Here is a 13451-nt window from a genome sequence, read left to right as displayed (position 1 = left end):
ATTTATCCAGCCTCACATAGCTCCTTCAAGGAACACAAAAGGCGCTATTCAGCTTTTTAAACTTGTGCCATAGTTCTCCCTAAAAACCTCATGACACATTTTGATTTGAAAAGTCAGTGGAATTTCCCTTTTATTACCCAAACTTGTAAATTTGATGAATGGCAACCATTCATTAAAATGTTCTTACGTGTGCATGAAGTGACGAGATTTCATCATAGCATTCTTCTGCACGCACAAGTGGAAAAAAAGTGACGTCAAACTTTAAACATAATACATTTATCAGAGTCAGTAGTTTTAATAGGGTACTGGTAGCAATTCAATTAGAGGAGTTTGACAACTGTACTTTGGTAACACATTTGGCAACTTTCACTTGTACTACAAAGCACTCTCATCCAGCATAACAACGCTTTGTCATACATCCCACAGAAAGCTCAACCCTTAAAGAGTTTGCTTTAAGGTAGTTAAAGACACTCGTTGGCGGTTCTATGGAGTGTCCATTAAGCATTTGTCTCAAGGTAGCTCGGGTACCAGTTATTCTTTTATATCTGTTTAAAGGAATCCCTTAGTGTCCTTTAAAGCTTCCCTGTTTGTTTCATGGTTCTGTTTAGCGTCCGTTACCTTAGACAGATGTTTCAAGGAAGCCTTTTTGGTCTTCCAATGGATCCATATAGCAAATTTGTTAAAGTTCACTCTAGTGTCTGTTTATAACGTTTCACAGCTGTTCTGAGGTACCCTGAGCACGGGTTGAAAAGTCCTATTTTGTGTCTGTTTTAAGGTACCCTTTAGTGGCTATTAGTGCCATTAAGAATATGTTTCCAAAATACTTTTTAGCATCAGTTTCAAGCATAGACTGCATAAAACATGGACTTAGTCTCAATGATGTCACCAAGAGGTGTTAAGGACCCCAACAATGGCGGTCCCCTTTTAAAAATGACAACTCCATCTCACCTCCTGCTACGAGGCTGAGTTGAGGCGGGTCAAATGAATATTTTGGTTACTGAAACACATCCAACATCCCAAATAATGAAAACAACACCAACAAAGCCCACAGTGTAAGGTCTCTTTTGGATTTAGCTTTACCTTCTGAGCCTCATGTCCAACTTTGACATCCCAAGCCACAGTTTACATACACACACCCACAGACACACACATCCCACTGCAGTGTGATTAAATCTTTAAGGAAAGTAGCTCTGGCTGCAGTGATAAGTAGGGCCAGTATGTGAGGACTAACAGCTGGGTGGAGAGTGGCTTTTAATCCTGTCGGGTTTACATGATGGAGGAAAAAATACCAATCCAGGACGTGTCTCAAATCCTCCTCCTCCTCCTCCTCCTCCTCCTCCTTCGACTACAAACATCACATCCTCATATTTGCAGAGAGAATGAAAAATTAAACACATTTGTATCCTGAGAAGGGATACCTGCCCCTTCATACTAGTAAACTGGAGGGGAAGTTTTGAAAGTTAGTTGGGACTTTTCCAACATTTTGATGGCTGAGCATCCTTATTGGTGTTTGAATATACCATAGGAGTTTTGTAGATAAATAACTGAACTATTTCTACCACCGGTATTATTACATAATGTCTACTCAAGCTGCAGAGTTTTAAAAAATTAAGATGGCAAACCAGCCGCATGCTCCTCTTTTCAGCTATACATGTCTTTAAATATCAAATGTTTCACTCACTGTGAATATTGTCTCTAGACATCGATAAAATAAACTCCAATCTAAAAATGCCCTTTGTAAACTTAAATTTTGCATTTCTACACCACTACAGTACATTTTTCATATATTTTTTATAATTTTTATAAAAAGTTATCAGGTTGATAACAAGCTTTGTGTGATTGTTTAACTTTATCTCTGGTGTCAGGGTTAGTGAAGCCATGTAATCAACATATATCCTATGATGAACTCACTCCATATCATAAGCCCCTGAAATCTACTCACACACGCCCACTCCACATTAACACCACGGGGGAGTGGTACAAAAATCTAAAAAAAAATTCCCCCAAACTTTGTGTAAAGGACACAAAAGCATTTATATGGTTTCATGTCATCTTCATGTATTTGTTAAATGCAAATCGGTCATAATGGACATGTGCTAAAACGCATCAATATATAACTACAAATGTTGTCGCGATAAGTCCAAAAAACTGGCCCAATACTCCCCTCATTAATGTTGACATTTAAATAATTAATTAGTAATTTCCCCATGACCACAACTAGTTCATGCAACCAGCTTTGAAGCGTATTAGAGTTGGTGCCTTCAGTTTTTGAGAAAAAGTTATTTTCCTGACGCCATGTCCACAGAGCTGTTTCAATGTGTGAAAGGAGAGCTGAGGAGTCCTCTGAGGATCCAAACAGAGCCAAGTCTCTGTCAGGAGAGTCTGATGATAAACCCAGAAAACAGTTTTCCACATTTAAGAAAATCTGGAAGTACAAAAGAAAAATCACAGACTCTCAGCAATTGAAAGTTTCAGTCTCAGCGATCAGAATCGGCCTTCAAATACTCGTATGGGTCAAAGCTGCTCTGATAAACCCGCAGCTCTTCCTAACCTTCTGCCAAGCTCTTATTATCTAGAAAAAAACACTGCTGTCAAAACCTTTGATCTTCCTGGCTCACCGGCTATCAGAGAGCAGACTACTGTGTATGTGTGTTTTTCTATGTGTGTGTGTAAGTGTGTGTGTGTGTACCCTGAGGTCTGGCCAGTCTCAGCCCCGCTGCAGGCCAGTGACAGGTGCTAATGCCGGGGCGAGAGGCTGCACGGGCCTCCATGCTCCCTCCTGTGATAACACTGACCGACCTCCAGAAGCAACACAAACACACACACACACACACACACACACACACACACACACACACACACACACCGCCACACACACACACCGCCACACACACATGAGGTGGCTGAGCTTCCTGATAACTTTGCTGCACTTCAGAAGCAGCCTGTGTGTGTGTGTGTGTGTTGGATTGATTTTTCAAAGGATTCCCCTTTAGTGCCAGCAGGCCCTCCATCAAAGCCGGCCACGAGAGCCTGGGCGACGTGTGTGTGTCTGCCTGTGTGTGTGTGTGTGTGTGTGTGTGTGTGTGTGTGTGTGTCTGTCCGACAACAGCCATGTGCTTTGCCTGCGAGGTGATATGATGTTATTTTTTCCTGCACTGTGGTTGATCTAATGCTGCATTACTGCGGTGTGTGTGTGTGTGTGTGTGTGTGTGTGTGTGTGTGTGTGTGTGTGTGTGTGTGTGTGTGTGTGTGTGTGTGTGTGTGTGTGTGTGTGTGTGTGTGTGTGTGTGTGTGTGTGTGTGTGTGTGTGTGTGTGTGTGTGTGTGTGTGTGTCTGTGTCTGTGTCTGTTAAGGCTGAATTGAATTTTCTAGCTGAACAAGACATCTTACTGTGACTGAGTGAAGTGTTGCTCATTGCTTACAAAACGAAGACCCACTTTAACCTCCAGTGGACAGTTTGGTTGAGCTTTAACATGCCTATATGTATTGAATTTCATTCAATCAATCTCTGCAAAGCGTCCCGCACAAGTCTTTGTGATGAAGGATTGAGTATGTTTCAAGGTTTCATTTGGTGTTCGGGTACCATTAAGCATCTCTGTCTGTTTCAGGGTGTACCATCCAACAGCTCTGGTGCAGTCACTTTCTGCGCCTATTTCAAGGAACCCTTAAGTGTCTGTTAAGGTTCCCTCTAGGTTCCTTTTGCCACTTTTCCTTCTTTCTTTCTGACAGCCAATCCAAGTTGAATGTATCAATCTTTGCACCTCATCATTTTGACCCTCTGTGTGCTGGAGAGCTAGATCAGTTAGTCTGACCTCTTCTACGGAAAGTTTCTAAATCTTCAAGTCTAAAAGCTTGAAACAAATACAATACTTGAGTGTAAGAACTTTCAATTCAGACAAAAACACAACACAGATTTTAAATTAATTTATCATGGACAGATTTTACATTTAGTAGTGTATTCATTGATGTTGTTATTTGTTGTTATACTAAGCTAATGTATTGTAAATGTGACCCTTTCTCTTCAGTAAAAAAAATGATTCCTTATCTTTGATGTTGTGGTCGTCTGAAAATGAGTACTTAAACATACTTTCGTCTCCCTCAATCTATGTCCTTTCTTGCATCCTGTACTTCATGCACACACAGACACACACAGACACACACACACACACACACACACACACACACACACACACACACACACACAGATTGTGCACTTGGACGCTGATGTTTCCAGGAAAAGAGGATCTCTTCTGTCCTTGTCTTCACTTTATCCTTTGATGTAGTCCTGTCTGCGTTCTCACTCGGGGTTTTGCTGATACCCACAAGACCAGAAACATTCCTGTGTCTGTCCACATGTCTGAGAGAGAGAGAGAGAGAGAGAGAGAGAGAGAGAGAAAGAGAGAGAGAGACACACAAAAAGCGTTTACAAGATGTAAGAATACAGTTTGTGTTGAGTTTTTTTTTACAAGATTCAAAATACTGTTTGAATTTGGGTTAGAAGATCCATCACTTATTCAGCTCCTGATAACATGTTGAAAAAGAACTCATGAGACATAGCTTTCAGTTTCCACTTAATAACTCTTGCTTGTATTGTACATGTTTCTTTGGATGTGTTATAATAGTACACATCATTAATGTGATAGAAAGTTCAATGACTCGTGTGTTAGTGTTTGTTACTTTCATTCCTCCAAATGTTTTTTTTCTTCACTTTTGAGGTGCTGTCATGTAATCCATATTTTTACAGTCTCTGGTGTGAGTTTTGTGTTGTGATGCATTTTTGGTCACGTCATGGTCAGTCATCCCAGAGCATGTGTTTACATCTGAAGTCAAGAGGAAAAACCCAAAAAGTGCAGACATCATGAACTTTTGATTTTTTTATTGTGTTTGTTTGCCTTCAAAATCACACTTATCCTAAATCATGTTTATGTTGATTTCCATGTATATTTTTTGAGAGTTTAATTTGGCTTAGCCTTAAGATACAGCTTTCAACCGCACTGATGCTATCGTATTAGGAAAACCAAGTTTAAGAGGCAGAAATGCGGTCAATAGGTCTGACATCTACTGATTTATCTCCTTTCATTCTAAAGCAGATGTTTTGTTAAATGATAAGGAGCAACAGAGCTAAGTTAAAGGTTCTTTGATTTCAGACAAACAGGATATTTTTTTCATCAGTGGATGATTGTCAACAACATGTTGAACAAAAGGAAGTTGTCAAAAGTCTGTTTTTTAAGTTTAAGAGAGAAAGGAAAGCAGTTTCCCCCCATTTTTAGTGTTTGAGCTTAGCTATAGGCAGTTTTTTTTTGTACCTTTGAGAGGTTATCTTCATAAGGACACTTGTGCAGGATCTCCCAGCGGGATAAAAGTTACAGTCAAAAAAAAGGATATAATAAAGATACACCATTTTGAATCAGTTACTGGTACTCCCTGTTTCCCACTGTCTGTCACATATCTCCTGGATGTTAACAAGCAGAGAGATGCACAACTGGACTGATGATGATGATAAACAGAGATCATGTGTTTGTGTGGTTGAGCATTTTCCCAACATCACTGCTAAACCTCCTCTTTCTTCAGCCATTATCACCTCTCAGTGCTGGCAGGCACGCTGACCTCGTCAAAGGAACACACTAATAGAATAAACCAGTTATTTTAGTGTCTGCATGCCTGCCTGCCTGCCTCCCTCACTGGCCGGTCACACATAAACACACACACACAAACACACACGCACACACAGAAACAGGTTGCAGACTTTCTGGCTCCAGAGCACAAGATCTCTGTGATTGCAGAAATTACGACAGACAGAAAGGAGAGAGATTAAGGTGCAGTGCAGGTCTGTGTCGATTTGGTTTGACAGGCATGAAGATTGTGTTGTGCTTACATGTTGTTTGTTGTGTGAGTGTGTCTCTGTGACTTTGAACCAGCTGATCTGCTGAACTCCAGTGGAACTTGTGTGTAGTAAATTAATTTACGCTGCGGTGTTGTAGAAACGTCGGGTTATGAATTTACTACTGAAAGAACAGAGATACACCCGTTGTTCAAAACGACGTGCATAGAGTGAACAATGTCATGCTCCCAAGAGGATTACACCTTAATGTAAGCTGCTGGGAATCAGTGGTCGAGTCGGTTGTCTCTCAACCGCAAGGTTGAACGTTCGATTCCCAGCTCCTGCAACAACATGTCCGATGTGTCCTTGGACACTTAACCTGATAAATACATTAAAACTGTAACATCAATTGTTTGATGCTTTCTTTTTCTTCTTTTTTAAGTGTTTTTTTTGTTAAGCCTTTTTGCCTTTACTGGATAGGACAGCTGAAGAGGGACAGGAAATGTTGGGAGGAGAGAGTGGGGGATGACATGCAGCAAAGGGCCGAGGTCAGATTTGAACCACAGCTGCTGCGACGAGGACTGTAGCCTCCGTACACGGGGCGTGCAACATAACCACTATAGACTATTGGCGCCCTGCTTGATACTTCTTAAACGATTTGGTCGAATGATTTGTTTGATATCATCACAGAGGACAATCAGCTCCTCTTCATCTCTAATAAAAAAAAACATAAAGTAAAGTAAAAGCAGCACTAATCAGGTAAATTCTTTGAAATACAGCACAGATGAAATCCCAGTTTGTTTTTACCTGATTCATATCATTGTGGAAAATTAAAAATGCGTGCACCTGTAAGGGTAGAAGCAGAAATTGATCAGACTTCTTAGTTAACTCAGTTCAAGCTCCTGTCTGACTGTCAATCCTGCAAACCATCTTACATTGCACAAATGATGTGACAGTAAATATTGATTCTTATGTCTTTTCTCTGTGTTTGATTTTTGATGCAGGTGTGTTTGACGGGCGAGGCGTCACCCTGCTGGAGGTCTGTGGTAGCTGGCCGGAGAGCTTTGGCGTGCCACGACACAACATCGGCTCGGCAGATGCGACTGATGAAGGGCTCCGGGAGAGACTGGCCGATGCCATGTCCGAGTCCCCCTCTAGGGACATCGTAGGATCAGCTACAGGTCAGTAAAGAACGCCCTGCTCTCTGCACACGATCACTAATGTGTCCATTTACATGAAACCTCTATTCTTCTATCTGTATGTCAGACCACGGCACCTGGCTCGTAAGAAACGTTTCAGAAAGAGGTCTTATACTATGTTGTGATAGGAACTGAAGTGAAAATAAGAAAAAGGGAGATAAGTTGCACCACCGTGAAAACTTCCGACCAGATAAAGGATCCGCACACTGTGACCTGTTCCACACACTGATCTGTATGCATGTGTAATCTGTTCATCCAGAAACACCACTCTCATATCTTCACCAGATAAGTCCTGGCTTAGAGCATCTCAACTATTTTGCTATATTTTTTATTGGAAAGGGGATTCTTGCAAATAAATCTTTCTTGGGGGATTTCTGTATGAGGCTGAAAGTTCTTGACAGCCATAAACTGCTAACTGTATCTTATTAGCTTACTTAAATCCTTCAACCTGTTAAATGAAAATTAAAAAATTAAAAAACTAGTGACCTAACTTGACATGAATCACTTACCCTATTGACAACCAGAATATGTTAATAAATAGAGGTGCATTGGAAAAAGTGATGGCAAAATGAGTTGCCATGGAATTGAATTTTCCATTATTGGTGAGTTAAGTCATCATGCGTGTTTTTACGGCTGTGTGCCGACAGAACATCTTTCCTGAAGCCGAGTTGCTGACTCACCGTCTCTCTTCTCGCTCACTCTACCACCTACACTTGTGCACTAAGCTATTCACAAACCTATGCTACTCATATGACAAAAGGAACGCCTGCAAGATGTGTAAATACCTTTATTTGCATATTTTGAGTTTGAAAGAGTCATGTTAAAACTGATAGCTGAATAAGAGCCATGAAGTTATTGTGCCAAACAATTGTCAAGGCAAGTCAATTGTCAAGCTAGTCATTAGTTGCAGCCCGAGATAAAAACTCAGGTAAATGGCTTAGAGGTTAAACATAGGACTCTGTTAGGATAATACAGGAGTTCGCTGCAGCCAGAATTGTAAAGAAAAAAAAAAGAAGAAAGAGAAAATTTATTTAACGAACAGAAATACAGCAGGGTCGGGACAGACCTACTAAACAAAACATCATTGGTGATCTGGGTCTATGTTTTCTGTCCTATTTGATTATAAATGTTATTATGAAGGTGTACAGTGCACTTTGGTATTACCCAGCATACACTGCTGCCAGGTGAAGGTCCAGTGATGGATTGGCCCACCACTGGAAGGATGTTCTGGTTGTCGCAGAGTGTGCAGCTTTGTGTTTGTAGGTTTGGCATATCTGCACATGTATTTCTTTTCTTTCTGTGTGTGTGTGTGTGTGTGTGTGTGTGTGTGTGTGTGTGTGTGTGTGTGTGTGTGTGTGTGTGTGTGTGTGTGTGTGTGTGTGTGTGTGTGTGTGTGTGTGTGTGTGTGTGTGTGTGTGTGTGTGTGTGTGTGTGTGTGTGTGTGTGCGCACGCGCAGCAGACATGCCGTTGGCCCTGACAGTCCAAATGGTTAACTCGTTTAGGAAGCGGCAGTGCTCTCTCTTTCTCCCCCCTCCCTCCTTAAGTGAACAAGAGTTCCTTTGATTTAAATGTGTGTGTGTGTGTGTGTGTGTGTGTGTGTGTGTGTGTGTGTGTGTGTGTGTGTGTGTGTGTGTGTGTGTGTGTGTGTGGGTTCGGGGGTGTAGCTCCTCAGACATAGCCACAGGGTTAGGGAGGGTGTTGGGGTAGGGGGGTAGTGGAGTGGGGGGTCACAAGGGCCTAATGGATTTAGCATCGACTATCACCCCCCCCCCCCCCCCAAAAAAAAAAAAAAAAAAACATCCTCGTCCATATCCAGCCCTGTCCCCCTCGTTCTTTTTCTCTCCTCCCTCCCTCCCTCTCTCTCTCTCTCTCTCTCTCTCTCTGTGAGGATTTAACCTTGTTTGTAGCTGTGCTCTCTCTCTCTCTCTTTCTGTCTGTCTCCTCATCACTCTTTTTTACGGCCCCCCCCCCCCCCCCCCAACTCCTCTTCCTCTGTGTTCCTTCATTAGATTACTTGTTGGAGACTCCCGGACACTCGTAGTCAGTCGCCTCTTGTCCTCTTGTACTTGCCCCCCCCTCCTCTGCCCCATCATATAACATCCCCCCTTCCCTTTCCACCCCTTTAATGCAACACAAAATTCATTACTGATTGCATTACATCAAAATACACCCCTGACACACACTCTCTCTCCTGCGCCCTGATCCGCGCTGAAGACACCCTCCTCAGGGAATGTGATGGACTCGTTGGTTCAAACAGACAGAGAGGCTTCAGTGTCTTTAGGATAATCTAATAGCACAGCACTTCTGCACTGTAACATATAGGAAATGTTCCTGTGAGAGGGCGACATGAGAGCAACATAGATGGTCAGGAGACAAGAAAAAATTTGGATATGTCAGTAGTGTGGAAGACCGACAGATCATATGATATCTGTTCATCAGAATCAGGTTATTGCCAAGTAGGTTTGAACATACAAATAATTTGTCTTGGTGTTTTTGGCGCAAAAGACAAAGAACGCAGAGGAAGTATGAACGTGGAAAGAAAGTGAACAGCAGCACTCATTCTGTCTTAAATAGGTACAGTAAAGAATGAAAAGTATAAAGCAAAATAAGATAAAATATGTGCAAAAGGAATATAAAATAACCCTGAGAAAGAATTAGCAAAAATCTATCTTACAGTATAGATTTAAATACAGTGGTAGTAATCATTCAAGAACAAATTAGTCCTCAAGGGGAATCCTGGAACTTTTTAACCTGGTTGCTTTTATTTCACATGTTTAGTTGCATAAATAACTAGTAGGTTAGTCCAGCAGATTGCTTCACCCAACAATTTGTGAAATGGTATCTATGATTGCTCACCTTTAATTGCTCCTAAAGGATTTAGTTGCAAAGATAATCCACTAAAAGTTCTTGTTTTTGTATCTCTTTTTTGGGTTATTTTTTTTTAATTTGGTATCAGTAGTGTTGGAGCACACTAAACACTTGAATTGCTGGTGAATAAAACAGAAATGAAGACTAAATCAAAGGTTAAAGATACTGATTCATCATTTATTTATCGTCATGTGTGACGATGTGAAAACATTTTTTTAAAATCTCAAAGCAAAGGCGTAAGATGTTATATCTTAAAACACAACACTGGAGTGTGTATACTATCCTGTACATTCACCTCAGAGATGGATGCCTGAAGCTCCCAGCGATGTGGAGCAGAAGGCGTTTCATATATTTTTAGACTCATTGTAGTTTTCCAACACTGGACTTGTAACGTAATGATAAAACCATCCACTCTGCTCTGACACTTACGTGAGATTTTCTGTGTGTATGATCCGCACATGAAACACCCTGTGGGTTAATGTGACTTTTTTTTTTTTTTGCTAGAGTTGTTGCCTTCAATTAATTATTCACAGTTGCTGGGATTTCAATGTAAATGTATGTGCACTTAAAGTGTTTCCGTTGTGAATTGAGCTGTACATGGTGCGTTTAAAGGCGCCCTGAATGTGTGTGTGTGTGTCTGTGAATGTGTGTGTGTGTGTTTCTTGGCGTGAGATGGGCAGAGGCAGATGGTATCTTGCTCAGTGTCTACATTTGCTGGGAGCTGTGGCCCCGCTGCTTAGACACACAGCATAGACCTTGAACTTGATTGCACACACACATTCTTACCTCACTTGTACACACACACACTCTCCTCATCAATTTCCCCGTCGTGTTTCCCCGCGACTGTTGAGTGAAATCTCTGCAAGCCTTTCAAACTTTTATATACAATCCGTTTCAACTGCGCTTATGTCATTATTTATGCACTTCCACAGCTATTTATCATCTTCAAAAACCATTTTCCACATAACAATTTTATACAAATAATCCCGGACAGAAACGCAGTAACAATCCCCCCCCCCGATATGTGTCTCTGCTCACACACTCAGAGGATCTCAGAGCAGGAATGCTTGCTGATGTAACAAATCACCGTCTCTCTGACATTCTCCTCCAGCACGTACACACACACACACACACACACACACACACACACACACACACACACACACACACACACTCTCTCTCTCGCAGATTCACAGGGAAAACAAAGCCTCCAGTCAGCGTAATGGGGCTCTCACGCTAAGGCCGAGACCCAGCGTCGCCAGCTCGGAGGGCAGGTGACACTCACATAGAGATGGACGGATGGACGGAGAGAAAGAGGGAGAGAGAGAGAGAGAGAGAGAGAGAGAACAGAAGATGGTGCGGGGGAGAGAGAGAGTCACTGACGACTAAAACACACTGGGGCTGAAATTAGATTTGGCTCCAATGATATAATGTTGCTAACTAGATTTGGCTTATTGGTGCCTGCCCAACATAAATTCCATTGAAGCCATATGGAGAGTGGACGACTGCTCAACACGACCTGGAGTGTCTCAGCTGAGGAACAATTGCGCTGTCTGTGTACGTTTACATCATGTCATTTCACAATACACAATTTTTAAGTGGTGGTAGGGGCCCTTTTATTTTGTCTCCGTCTTTGGTGCAGAGAGCCCTTTGCCATTGTGTCTTCATACTGCAAAAGTGGAATTTAATTAGGAGGAGACATCTTCAATTACCAAAATGTATGCTGTGACCAAGCAGCCTGTTTTATAGTCTTGAACTATCGTCAATCTTATATCACAGAAAATAAATCATATTTTGTTTCCCTGCAGAACAAAGACTGAACATTTGTCATATCTGGGGAACAATTTAACCCTTTACATTCTGCTACATAATAATTTGTCGGCATGTTAAACAGATTAGTCTCGATTCATATATTCTTAGTATTTCCAATTTCCTACAATCAAAGCAAGAATGTCATCTTTACGAGTCTTTTCTATCAGAGGTAGAAGGTGGATTTCTTTTGGGACATTGTATTACTCACAAAAGCATCTCTTTGATTACACTGAGACATTTCTGCTTTGATTCATTTCAGCTCAGTTCAGAGCAGTGTTGACTGATACGAGTGTTTGTAGCTCAGCGCCAGAGACTGTTGGTTAGAAACTGTCATGAGCTGATATTTTGATCCAGCATTTACATTTGCATACCACAAAAATGAACAAGTTCAGTTTGGGTTCAAAAGCCAGGGCTGGATGCAAATACACAGCAGTTCTATCTGTTGGGATTAATGGACAAAACATGGACATAGGTAAGCAGAATTTCATATACAATCAGACGATGTTTCAGACATTTTATGCTTCTTTTTTTTTAAACTTTTGCCTTCATTAGATATGACAGCAGACCGGTAGGAAATGGGGTGAAGAGAGAACAGGGTTGACAAGCACCAAGTGGTGGCAGGTTAGAGTTGAACCAGACCAGTGTGTCATCGACTTCTGCTAAATATTTAGATAAATATTTTTATCCAGATAGGTTTTTGTTATATCAATAAAGTAATATCTTATCTTAATTCAAGGGACTTTATTGGCATGAAAGTATCAATATCAATGTTGCCAAAGCATCATTGTATTCACTCAAGTATTCACTCTATGAGCTCATACTACACATAGTAATGCAGCACAATTTGAATATAACACAGCTGTGAGCCAGTTTGGAGGTCTTTTGGACAGCAATGCTTGAATCCTGCGTGTCACAAAAATTCAACATTATGATATTTTAAGCCAGACCATGTTCATGTTGTGTTTCAATAATGTAAGCATGTATGTTTTTTGTTTTAATTGTGTTGTTGCTGTTTTCCAAGACTCTTAAGGCCCACCTCAGCTCCACCGCTTGTTTCTAGATTGATGAATGTGAGGTTTAGATAGCCATATTAGCCAATGGGTTGACTTCGCTAACACTCTTGCCATGTTTTACGTGTTTTTAATCCAATGTTTTATTATTTGAATTAGTAGCTTATATCCAGGCAAGATCCAAACCCGAGGGACAGTTGCAGGAAGTTTTCTTTTTGTTGGCTTAGAATTCTTTCAATCCAGGTCAGAAGCACAACATGATACATCCAACCAAATAATCAAATAATCACAACTGAATTGTTCTTAAAATCAAATTTGCTGGTGCTCTCTCTTTCTCATTCCTCTTATTTATTTGTTGTTTGATTTTCAAAGCCTTGTTAAAGGATTGTCATTTGATTAGATTATTGTGGTTCTTAAAAGGCTTTTTATGTGAATTAAATTTGTTCGGCATTACAAATGTCGTGTTAAACTTTATGAAACCTACTCCTACCCTATGAATGTGTCTCAGAACTCTTCAGTAGGATAGTCTCCAGATATGAGTCTGAGCCACCAGTGTGACTCACTGTATTGTCCCAAGTGAAAACTGTCCTGTACTCAAGGTGTCAAACATGCTCTATTTTTTTTGTATATTTGCTGCTCTCTCTCTCTCTCTCTCTCTCTCTCCCTCTCTCTCTCTCTGTGGGTGTGCGTGTGTATGACTTGGGTTAAGTTTAGTTGATTGATGAGTAAAGGCTGCTAGT

General features: G+C 41.0%; 1 protein-coding gene across 2 annotated transcripts in view; it reads left to right on the top strand.

Moving 5' to 3' along the window:
* bcas3 (BCAS3 microtubule associated cell migration factor) overlaps window positions 1–13451 on the top strand; it is a 337447-nt gene that overhangs the window by 295653 nt on the left and 28343 nt on the right. For both annotated transcript variants that reach the window (XM_061046080.1, XM_061046078.1), the window contains one exon: window positions 6826–7002. In XM_061046080.1, the coding sequence (XP_060902063.1) occupies window positions 6826–7002 (177 nt within the window). The remainder of the gene's footprint in view (window positions 1–6825; window positions 7003–13451) is intronic.

This window comes from Labrus mixtus, chromosome 9 (genome assembly GCF_963584025.1).
Source record: "Labrus mixtus chromosome 9, fLabMix1.1, whole genome shotgun sequence".
NCBI classification, from domain to species: Eukaryota; Metazoa; Chordata; class Actinopteri; order Labriformes; family Labridae; genus Labrus; species Labrus mixtus.
The sequence above is the reverse complement of the archived record's forward strand: the minus strand, read 5'-3'. Positions and strand labels throughout refer to the sequence as shown.